The sequence below is a fragment of the Myotis davidii genome, unplaced genomic scaffold (assembly GCF_000327345.1).
Source record: "Myotis davidii unplaced genomic scaffold, ASM32734v1 scaffold758, whole genome shotgun sequence".
Classification (NCBI taxonomy): Eukaryota; Metazoa; Chordata; class Mammalia; order Chiroptera; family Vespertilionidae; genus Myotis; species Myotis davidii.
Window position 1 is genome coordinate 108,761 of NW_006288951.1, and position 12,181 is coordinate 120,941.

At 40.3% G+C, this 12,181-nt stretch overlaps 1 protein-coding gene across 1 annotated transcript in view; it reads left to right on the forward strand.

Annotated features, from left to right (window-relative positions):
- The first annotated feature begins 10,448 nt into the window (after window positions 1-10,448).
- The window catches only part of STARD7 (StAR related lipid transfer domain containing 7), an 8,445-nt gene continuing 6,712 nt past the window's right edge, over window positions 10,449-12,181 (forward strand). The window contains exons 1-4 of the mRNA XM_006761142.2: window positions 10,449-10,734; window positions 11,065-11,114; window positions 11,887-11,997; window positions 12,079-12,161. Of these exons, the coding sequence (XP_006761205.1) occupies window positions 10,464-10,734; window positions 11,065-11,114; window positions 11,887-11,997; window positions 12,079-12,161 (515 nt within the window). The 5' untranslated portion in view covers window positions 10,449-10,463. The remainder of the gene's footprint in view (window positions 10,735-11,064; window positions 11,115-11,886; window positions 11,998-12,078; window positions 12,162-12,181) is intronic.

A 12,181-nucleotide genomic window follows, 5' to 3' on the forward strand; every position in this document is an offset into this window, starting at 1 on the left:
GGTGGGGGGGGGATGGCGCTGCTCCCGAGGGTAGGGCGGGACCTTGAACCTCTGGCCGCATCCGGCAGTCCTGGAAGCGGTGATGCAGGAGCTGGCTCCTGTTTTAGCCATCCCTGTTGTTGTTGTTGTTGTGGTTGTTGTTGCTTTTCATTTCCTCTGTTAATTTGACTTGTCCGGCTGGAAATAGCAGGTCGCGTAGGTTAATGTAGAGAGAGACTTGGAATGGGGAGCAACAAATAATACGAGATGTTGACGGCGCTTACATGCGGCCATCGTTCGCCTGATCGTTCACACACCCAGAAAGGTGCAAATTCAAAACAAGCTGCAAATCTGACGTCAGGGGACAGACGAGCAGTTCACAGAGTGACTTCATTCAGATGGGACTTGGTCGGAAGGGCCAGGAGAGCTCTCCTCATTGAGAGGATGAAGCCGGAAGGGATTTTGCCTTCCTGTCACAAGCCATAGCCCGGACACTTCAGCCTGTAAGGATTGGGTCAGTGTTTACCGCTGTGACCGGGACTTGGAGGGTACTGTTTCGTTAGGCTCTTGAGATTGTGCTCTTGGTTAAACCTCCGCGGGAACAGTGCGTGTCATTGGCTGAATTTGTCAACCTGCGACTCGAAGTCGGAGCCCTTGTAGTTTTCAAGTAATATCCCAGAGAAGCCTTCGCTTCAGCTCTTGCTGTACACTGTCTCTGTATTTTCTTTTTAACAGATATTCTTAAACTGTTCTCTCTCTCCACCACACATACACCGTGCCCCTTGAACTATGAAACTGATTTCAGGAACCTAGGACTGCCCTCCCCCTCCCACCTCCGCCCCCCCTCCCCCGTCGTAGATCCCATACAAAAGTCTATTTATCCCAGATATTTCTTCCGTTATTTCACATTTTTAGTTTGGTTAAAAATGGAAATAGCTAACTAACGTGAATATTGTGACCTGTTTGGAGGTGTAGCACCCAGATGCCAGGCATATTTGTGCAACACTGTGAGTTGTGGGTATTGCAAGTTTACCTGAAGAATTGGTAATACTTTTCCTAGCAGGAAGGATGACTGTTTTATACATGCAATTTGAAGTCTTAACCACAAATAGTCTTATTCACAAAAAAGTTAAGGTATCAAAGCATGATTGGTAGTTTGCCTAGTTTTTGTTAGTATTCTTTTGCTACTTGGCCGTTTGTTCTAATGAAGCAATCTCAGGTGTAAGAAATAAAAGGAAACTTTTAAATTAAGAAATTGTCCATTAGCTGTTTGAATTTTCATTTTGTTTTTGATGGTGAAATACGCTTGTTCTACAGGGGTGACGTTTGTGGGGAAATTCCCGTTGGATCTCTTTGGGGAAGAGGAGAAAGTCCAGAAAGGGGCTACTGGGTACAAAAGAGAGGGAAGCTGTTTTGGGGGTGGGAGTTAAATGGTGTTGGAGCCTAGGGGGCAGATGACATTCTTTGGCTTATTACTCCATGTGTTTTTATGGAAAAATGGCCTGGAGTCTCTGTAGATCTCCCATTTGCAGGAGTTAGAGGGGAAAGTTAGATAGGAAATAGAAGCTGTAAATGTTTGGATTTAGTAGTTAACTGTCCACTGGAGCAGAAAGATCAGACCAGTTGATGACCAGGCCTAGTATTCATTCCATTTCCCTCTCTTCCGGCTGTTTCTGAAAGGGGGAGGTAGTTGAAATAATGTTGGTTCTAATCCAACTCCTAAAAGGGTATTGCTCGGGGTTAACCTGCTTGGGAATTTCTTAAGCTTAGGTGAAGGCCAGTCAGAACACTGAAGGTGCCTGTTGACCCTCTCCTGGGTTGTTAACAGTAAAGGGCCTCATCTACACTTTATTGTCCAGTTCATGCTTGAATTCAGTCATATACTTAAAATTTGATCAAGTTACCCATTTTTCGGATTTAAAAAAAATATTTATCGTGATAGGCAAACAGTATGCTATGCTGTTCAACTACATCTTGGTTGTACAGTAGTTCCATAGATCTTTGTTCTGATAGCTTGTCATATTTACATTTTATTTAATACAGCATTCTGGGTACAGGTTAACTTCTTTTGCCTAGTGTTTACTTTGACAGAGGCACTGCTGAGATTGTTGTAGCTAGCTTAGAACATCTTAGATTTTTTTCTGGTGAGATGATTTTGGGTAGCTTCTGTGGAACACAGTTGAATGTGCCTCAGGACAAGTGCATTTCTTTCATTGTTAATGGAAGAAGAGAATAATTGTCCCATGGCCCTTAAATCACAGCCTTTAGCTCTTCTGTGCTGTTTCTGTACCAACTTGAGCTGGCACAAACCAATTCAGTGACTGCTGTGTTGGTTAAACAGTGATGGAGTGTGCAGGGTATCTCTTTGAATGTGTGCTTTAAAGTGGCTTATGTTTTCTTATGTTATTGGAGTTTCTACTCAGAATGAAAAAGAATAACCTTGCTTTCTATTCTTTTGTGTTTAAGATCATCTTAACAATAAATAGGGTCTCATTAATCTAGCAACAGGAAGAAAATTTGAGAAAAGAAGGGCACCAGCTGTAGAAATCAAGCCTCTTAATGCTTGGTGTCTAGTATTCTTACCCACTTAGCTTTAATTAAACAAACAGAATAATTCAATTACTATTTTTGGTGCTACCTTGAGTTCTGCCCAGGGCAAATCTTATGGAAAAACACAATAGTATTTTTTTAAATATATGTTTTTATGATTTTTTAGAAAGAAACGAAGGGAGAGAGATGGAAACAGAGAAATATTGATGAGAGAGAAACATAGATTGCCTACCGCCCGTACCGGGGATTGAGCCTGCAATCCAGGCATATCCCCTGACTGGTAATCGTACCTGAGACTTCTTGGTTCATGGGTTGACGCTCAACCACTGAGCTATACCGGTCAGGCAATAGTACGTTTTGATTACTTTGAAACATTAAGAAAAAATTGCAGGAACAAAAAGAGGAAGGAAATGAAGAAATATGCAAGGCTAGGGGAAAATCTCCCATTAACCTCCCCTCTTTTTAAAAAGATTACAGATCATTGCTCTAGAAATTTGAGTAAATAAGTGCCAGTAAAGTTTCATACAGAAAACTCTCATTTTTGCCTTTCAGGGTGTTCAGAATACTTTTCAGTATGCTATTAACTTGATAAATGACCAATAAAATGTCCTTTTGGCTTAAAGAATTTTTTTTTAAACCACTTCACTTGGGGGTATTTTATTGACATACCCTTCTTATAGAACTACATAAAAGCTTACTTGAACTTTTTTATATTGTTTTCACTATTTTATCATTAGCCAGTTGGCCAAGAATTGCAATGAGGTAGTTGATGTCTTTTATTTCTAGGTGAGTCCCGTAACAGTTATACTTAAAAGTCTCTAACTTTGACAATATGGAATTTGAGGAGGGGATTATGAATTAGTTGTTGTAATGAAGGGTTGGCTTCATTTGTGTCATTTTTGAGCCTTGTATCAAACTCTACACTGACGGCAGGACCCCATAGATGAACCAACCATGGTTATACTTATTCGTCCATTTTATGCCTTCAGTTTTCATAGCTCTCAGTCCAGCCTTTCTCAAATATTGAGCCCACTTTAGTTGCGGAGAAAGGAAAGAAGCATTGACTATCTTTCCTTGATCCTCTTACTAATCTGCTGATTCTGTTACTATTTTTGGAATAATCTTTTTTGTCCTTCTTTCCTTCTTGTTACTTGTTTAAGTCTCTTAGATAACAAGGTGTAGACATCCATCCTGCCCAAACAAGATTTGGCACAGCAGGCTACACAGATACATGTAGTGAGAGGTTTCCTTCCTTTGCATACAGGGTATTGAGTGGCTTGGTGCACCTGGATCTGTCATGTCAGCATTTAGCAGTTGAGACCTTTCAGAGATTTTGAACCTGGGGAGGTAATCATTTACCTTTTCCTGATGCAATCTTGCTCCAGCATTCATATTGTGCTATTCAAAGAATAAATGTTATTTCTTCACAGGCTATTTCTTGTCCCCTGTAGGAACTTAGTCTCATAATTTTAATAAAAGGCCACTTCAGTTATATGGGTCAGAGCTCTGTGCCACCTGGAGTCTTAGAAGGCCATTAAGCTTATAGTTCTGTAGTTTAATTTTCTCAAAACCTTATTTCTGTGTAATTTAGTGAGTCTCTGATGTAGTTTTAATAAGATATTCCTGCTTGTCTTTATTATGTGATAAGAATGACATTTGGGAGTGTTGTTTATTTTAATTAAAGGATGCTTTACTAGTCTGAAAAGTAGCCACGTGATGCCTGACTTGTTCTCTGAGCAAGTCTGACTGTGGTTTTGTTTTTTTCCTCTGCAAGATCTTATTGCCTACTCTAGAGTTCCTTCCCTATTTCTATACCTGTTTGCAGTGGTAGCAGTCAGTCCTATTTTGCAACTTTTAATTCAAACTAGAACTTTTCTAAAATGGTTAAATCTTTTGTCAGGACATCAGTATAAATAAAAGGTTCTTGTTTGCAAATAAACCAATATTGGTTAACTTAAGACAAAAAGGAATTAATCAGAAAGGTATTATTAGGTCAGTCAAAGCATTGGTAAGAATGCCAAAGAACAGGTTGACCAAGAGAACTGCCAAGACCACCCTAGCTATAGGAATAATCTTAGGGCATTGTTGCTGGTTTTGTTTCCCCTAGACCGGTTGCACTACTGCACTCTCAACTCCCTCAGGATCACTGAGAATAATCTCCAAAAGATCCCATACCTTTTAGTCTTGAATCACAGAAGAGTTAGTTGTAAATGACATGGACAACCAACAAACAATCTTTCTTTCGTGTCTGCTATTTAAAGGTTAAGGGGAAAATACAAGCCATATTTTAAAAAATTATGAAATGCTCCCAGATATATAAAAAGATTTAAAGAGTAACATGAATGTTATTAATACAGTTATTTTTAAGAAATAAAATATTATAAATAAAACCTATCTGTTGTATTTTTTTTTATTGCTTAAAGTATTACAAAGAGTGGTACATATGTCTCCTTTTTTTCCACTCTTGACCTTCCCCGGGCCTCCCCTACTCCCCAGTGTCTTGTGTCCATTGGTTATGCTTATATGCATGCCTACAAGTCCTTCGGTTTATTCTGATGTATTTTATATATGATGCATAATTGTTACTGGAAGGGGGACCTGGCCCTTGGCTAGTCTGCCTAGGGGCCAGCCTGTAGTGTGTGGGTTCTTTACTTTGTGCAGGAAAAATTTTACAAGGTGAGTCCAGATGACTGTGAGGGAACATTTATTAAAGCTGGGGACAGTAAAACAAGAAAGGGCCTGGTATAGCAGAAGCAACAGAAGAGACGGGCTGGGCTGCCCTAGCTCTCTGGGAAGTCAGAGAAAAGGGGGGACTTGGGAACAGGTTCAACCTGCAATAAGCTGCCACTGCCCATTGATCCCTAGGTTGCAAGTCTCACAGAAGATGCATGCCCTTGGAGGAAGAAGAGGGGAAAGGGAATGGGGAGGTGCTCCCCAGAGGGAGAGCACACTCTGGCTCCTTTGTCTTGAGGCTTTCTTTCTTTTTCATGGGTGGGAATCTTAGGGGTGGGTTTCAGCAGAATATTCATGTTTTTTAGGTGTCCTCCTTCAGAGTCATGGTCTTCACTGGTTGGTCAGTGTCAGGGCAGAGGGTTGTCAGTCATCACAACTGGTTTTGCGCTTTTCTTGATCTGGAGCTAAAATACAACTGAGGCCTGGATGTTATTTCTAGCGAGGTGACCTGTATCTGCTATAAATTGCTTTGTCAGTTTGTTCAGCACTGTCTCAGTTTCTCTATTCCACTTGTCCTGGCTTACTGGCCTGTCTTAAAATGACACATAGCGTGGTCTATGGTATTGTTACAGGCAGCCCAGACCCCAGAAAATGTGTTGTCAGACAGCCCCAAGTCAGAGGGAGAGGGCTTGTTCCTACCTCAACTCTAGTACAAATGAATTTAAACGAGATCCTGATCGTATTGTGATAAAACCCAATTTATTAAAGCAAACAAGTTTACTAAAGAAGCACATCTATCATCCAACATAATGTGCACATGGCTTTTCAGCTAATCTGAAGAGTGAGTTGGGTGGGGGTTTGAGGCTTTCTTTATATATCCTCCTGTCTATAGGTTTCAAATTCCTCTGTTGAATATCATGGTATAGATTAATTCTCATGGTCTTTTTTTTACTTTGTTGTGGCCTTCCCAGAATTCGTGAGAAGTACCTGGCAATTTATCTTACCAAGTCTTGAGACTGGTGCCTTCTCTGTTAAGGAGTTAAAAAGACAAAAAAACTGCCCCTTTTCCTTTCCCCTTCCCCTTCCCCTGTCCTTTCCTGCATTCTCTTCTTAAGGAGGCTTTTAACCATTTTCTCTCAAGTGTCCTTGGCTGGGGGAGATAAAGGGCTGTACATTTACAAGTTGGCTGCAAAATGCCACACTGTTTGGCCTTGCTTAACTTTCCTGTCTCAGTTTCCCTATTCCACTTGCCATGGAATTTTCCTAGCTTTTCACTGTCCTGTAACAGTATTGTTTTGAATGTTTTAAAGCTTTATGCAGTCCTGTACAAAATAGTAACAAATTGAATTCAGCAGCATATAAAAGGGATTTTATACACATGAACAAGTGGGATTTACTCCAGAAAAGCAAGGTTAATTCATCATAAACAAACACAAAAACCGGGCTGGCATGGCTTGGTGGTTGAGCCATCGACCTATGAACCAGGAGGTCACAGTTTGATTCCTGGTCAGGGCACATGCCTAGGTTGCGGGCTTGATTCCCAGTGGGGGATTTGCAAGAGGCAGCCTATCAATGATTTTCTTTCATCACTGATGTTTCTCTCTCTCTTTCTTTCTCTCTCCCTCTCTCTCTCTCTTCCTCTCTGAAATAAATAAAAATATATTGAAGAAATGAATAACTAAAAATTTTAAAAATCAATTTAATATACTATGTTGATACAATAAAGGGAAATAGAGGGCATCTGTAATATTGTCAATAAAAAATAAATTAAGAAATAAAATAAAGGACAAAAACCACATGATCATCTCAATAAATGCTGGAAAAAAATTTGACAAAATCCAACCTTTCATGTTTAAAAAAAAAAACTGACAAAGAATAGAAGGAAACTTCCTCAAGCTGATAAAGAGTATCTGTGGAAAATAACTAGCTAACAGCATAGTGAATAGTGAAAGACTGAAAGTTTTCCCCCTAAGATCAGGAACAAGACAATGTGTTCTCACAGCTTTTATTTAACACTAGAAGGCCAGTGCACAAATTTGTGCACAGGTCGGGTCCAGCCAGCCTGCTCCAATGGGGACTGATCAGGGCTGGGCTGGTGGGGGGTGAGGGGGCTGTGGGTGGTTGGCCAATCAGGGGTTAGGGGTGGCCTGGGGGAGGGACTGCAGGAGGTTGGCCAACCAGCCTGGGGGAGGGACGGCGGGAGGTTGGCTGGCCTGCCGGAGTAGGGGGCAAATGGGAAGAGGGACCATGGGAGGTTGTCTGGCTGGCCCCAAACAAGGAAGGTCGGTGGGGACCAGCCTGGGGGAGGGGCCACGGGAGATTGGGGGGGTGGCCAATCGGGGCCCAGATCAGGCCAGTTGGCCACTACAGTGCACATTATAATGACCAGTCATTCCAGTTGTTCCGCTGTTCCGGAACTGGGCTTTTATATATATAGATTGTACTGCATGTTTTTGCCAGGGAAATCAGGCAAGACAATGAAATAAAAGGCATTCAGATGGGAACAGTAGTAGTAATACTATCTCTTCTTTGAAGCTGACCTGGTCTTATATATATATATAGACAGTCCTAAGGAATCCACAGGAACCTATTAGAGCTAATAAATGAGTTCACCAAGGTTGCAGGATATGTAACCAGACAACCAATGGGTCTGAGCTGCCTGTCACTACTTGAACCAATTAAGCAGAGACAGGGTTGAATCATACATGATTCCAATATTCTATTTCTGCCCCTAACAGATACATGATCAATATTTTAAAATAGTATTTCTGTACACTAGCAATGAACAATCCAAAAATAAAATTAAAACAATTCCATTTATAATTAATATAAAAAGAATAAAATCCAAGGAATAAACTTAACAAAAGTGCATGGTACTGAAAACTACAGAAGATCATTTAAAGAGATAAATGGAAAGATTACTATGTTCATGAATTAGAAGACTTAATATTGTCAAGATGGCAGTACTACCCAAATTCAACACAATTCCTATTAAAATCATAGGCTATTTTATGGAAAACTAAAAAGTACTTTTAGTGATTTCAGAGAGGAAAGGAGAGGGAGAGAGAGACAGAAACATCAATGATGAGAGGATGTGGGAAAAGGGAACTCTAGTACCTGCTGGTGGGAATGCAAAAACTCCCATTTGACCCAGTGATCCCACTTCTAGGAATATATCCTAAGAAACCAGAAATGCTAATCAAAAGAATATATGTACCCTATGTTCATAGCAGTGCAATTTATGATAGTTAAGATTTGGAAACAGCTCAAGTGCCCATCAGATAAGTGGATAAAAAAGCTCTGGTACATTTACACAATGGAATACTATGCAGCAGTAAAAATGAAAGGACTATTACCCTTTGAGACAGCATGGATGGGTGTAGAGCGAAATAAGCCAGCCAGAGAAAGATTATCACATGACCTCATATGTGGAATCACAAATGAACAAAATAAACTATTGAACAAACTAGATCCAGAGACATAGAAGCATGGAATGAACAGACTGATGAATTTCATAGGGAAAGTGTGGGTGGGGAGTGATTAACTTGGGAAAGTATGCTATATAATATAAAAGGCTAATATGCAAATTGACTGAATGGTGGAACAACCGGTTGCTATGATATGCACTGACCACCAGGGGGCAGACGCTCAATGCAGTAGCTGCTCCCTGGTGGTCAGTGCGCTCCCACAGAGGGAGCGCAGCTGGCAAGTGCAGCGGTGTTGGCGGGAGCCTCTCCCACCTCCATGGCAGCCCTAAGGATGCCACTCCCCATGGGGAGCGGGTCTAAGCCGTCAGTCAGACATCCCCCACGGGCTACTGGACTACAAGAGGGCGCAGGCCCCGCTGAGGGCTCCCCCACCCAAGTGCATGAATTTCGTGCACTGGGCTTCTAGTATGTATATATGGACACAGACAAGAGTGGTGAAGGCCTGGGAGAGGTGGGTTGAGGTGGAGGGATTTGAGGGGATCAATGTGCAGCCACTGTGGAAAACAGTATGGAGTTTCCTCAAAAAATAAAAAATGGAACTCCCATTTGACTCGACAAGCAAACAAACAAAGAGGGTATTTGTAACACTTTCAACAATAAAGAAAAAAACAAATGAAAATATGTTTAACCAAAAAAAAAAAAAACCCCAAAACATCAGTGATGAGAGAGAATCATTGATTAGCTGCCTTCTGCATGCCCCCTACTGAAGATCAATCCTACAACCCAAAATTTTTGGAATAAAAATTGAGTTTGGAAATAAGCCCTTACGTTTATGGTGAATTAATTTTTAGCAAAGGTACCAAGACAATTCAGTGAGGAAAGAATACTCTTCAACAGATGGCACTGGGACAATTGGCGATACACATGCAAAATAATGAATTTAGACCCCCTACCTCACATCATACACAAAAATTAACTCAGTGGATCAAAGACCTAAATATAAACTAAAACGCCTAGAAGAAAATATAGGCATAACTCCTTAAGACCGTGGGTTGGGCAAAGGTGTGACATAATTCCAAAAACATAAGCAATCAGAGAAAAATAGATTAATTGGACTTGATCAAAGTTAAACTTTTGTGCATAAAAGATCACTATCAAGAAAGTGAAAAGACAACCCCCCAGAATGAGAGAAAATATTTATAAGTTGTATATCTGGTAAGGGATTAGTATCCAGAATATATAAAGAACTCTTATAACTCAGCAATAAAAAGATAACTCAATTTTAAAATAGGCAAATATTTCAGTAGACATTCTCCAAAAGAGACACAGATGGCCAAAAGGCACATGAAAATATGCTCATCATTAGTCATTAAGGAAATACAAATTGAAGGCCACATGAGATACCATTTCACATGCTCTAGGATTGCTGGAATAAAAAAGATGGACAATGACAAGTGTTGACAAGGATATGAAGCACTTGGAACTCTCATACATTGTGGTAGGAATATAAAATGATGCAGCTGCTTTGAAAAATAATTTGGCAGTTCCTCAGAAAGTTAAAAATAGAGTTAAACATGACCCAGCAAATCCATTCCTAGGAATCTACACAAGAGCACTAAAAACCTACATTTACACAAAAACATGTACACAGATATTCAAAGCCATATTACAGTAGCCAAAAAGTGGAAACAATTTAAATGTCCATCATCCAATGTCATATTTTATTTGTTTAATCCTCATTGGAGGACATGCTTAGAGAGAGAACTCACATTTTTACTCACACTTTATATTGTTTTAAACCCACACCATTCTTTTACAAGTCTCTGTGTGGATATGTTATTTCCCAGGGCGACTCCAACCACCTGCAACATAACTATTGTTTTTCTCCTTTCCAGGTCCATTGATGAGATGAAACGGTTGGAGGAAATGTCAGCTGTGTTTCAGAGCCCTGGGGTTGAGCGCCACCCTCCAGAACCAAAATCCCAAACAGAAGGAAATGAAGATTCAGCGGGCAGAAAGGCACCATGGGAAATGGTGATGGATAAGAAACACTTTAAGCTGTGGCGTCGCCCTATTACAGGCAGCCATCATTACCAGTACAGAGGTGAGCCCAGCATGGCTGCCTTGTGGGTTCCATGGTTACCCCAGGTGCTCAGGACTTCTGTTCCTCAGACTAAATTGTCTGTTCTGGTCGTTTCTCAGGAAATTTTACATGGTTTACTGTTTGTTGTTGTTCCTCTCCTAGATGACAAGAGTCTCCCAATGTCTTCTTTGCTGTACTATGCAGTAGGGTGTCTTTGCCACCCCAGTATGACTTCTAGTTTCTGAATCTGCCTTTAAGATCTGTCAGTATTATAATTGAAATACAGTAAAATGATAGGAATGTGGTGAGTGATGAGAGTGTGGTAAACATCCCTGATTCTTATCATTCTAGTTTTTGGAACCTACACAGATGTTACGCCCCGGCAGTTCTTCAATGTTCAGGTGAGTAATTTTTCTTCCCTAATTTGGAGCCTTTAAGCCTAGAAATTCACCATCCACATGAATAATTTCTCTGACTCAGAAAATATATTGTGGCTTCAATTCATTCATCTACCTCTGTACCCCTCGTCTCACATTGAATAGCATCGGGGTAGACATTGGACTTACAATTTCTTTGTCCAGTGGGGACAGGACCAATTCTACCCCCTCAATAACTAGTTGATTATAGCACTCACTGTAATATGCAAGTGCACACATTTCCCTTAAGGACTGAACTTTGTGAATTTACATTGAATTTTTATTTGTTTAGATGTGGAGGATAGTGTGTTATTTTGCAATTCCATAGTTACTAGTGATGTTGGAAATTTAAAAAAAATACGCTACTTGCATTTCTTTGTATGAGGTGTCTGCTCATCCTTTTGTACTTTTTGTCTGTTTAAAACTTTTAGAATCGTTTTACTCTTACACATCTGTGTCACTATCTCTTGTATTTTTCTCAGTTGTACTTACCTGTTAGAGTATTTTTTTTTCTTACATTGTTCTTTAGTTTATCTTTTTCTTGTTAAGTTTTGCTTTCAAGGTACTGGTATTGACCTACAAGAAGAGATTTTAAGACTTACATGTAGTAAACACAACCATGTCTTTCACACGTTAACTCTGTCTTTTAGGTTGGATCACAATTTCACAAGAAAGTTCTTAGGTCAGAGGCCCAAGCATCTGGGGAAGGCTTCTGCAGCTTTGTTTTAAATCTCTTGGGTCTTTTCTCTTTCCATAGCTGGATACAGAGTACAGGAAAAAGTGGGATGCCCTGGTAATCAAGCTGGAAGTGATTGAGAGGGATGTCATTAGTGGTTCTGAGGTTCTTCACTGGGTAACACATTTTCCTGTGAGTATTTTTACTTCTGCTTTTACTTTTACCACATACATGTGAGGCAGAACAATAATCCTGCTCCTTTTTGCTTTTTAGTATCCAATGTACTCACGGGATTATGTTTATGTTCGGCGGTACAGCGTGGATCAGGAAAACAATGTGATGGTGTTGGTGTCACGGTATGTATGGTTACTTGGGA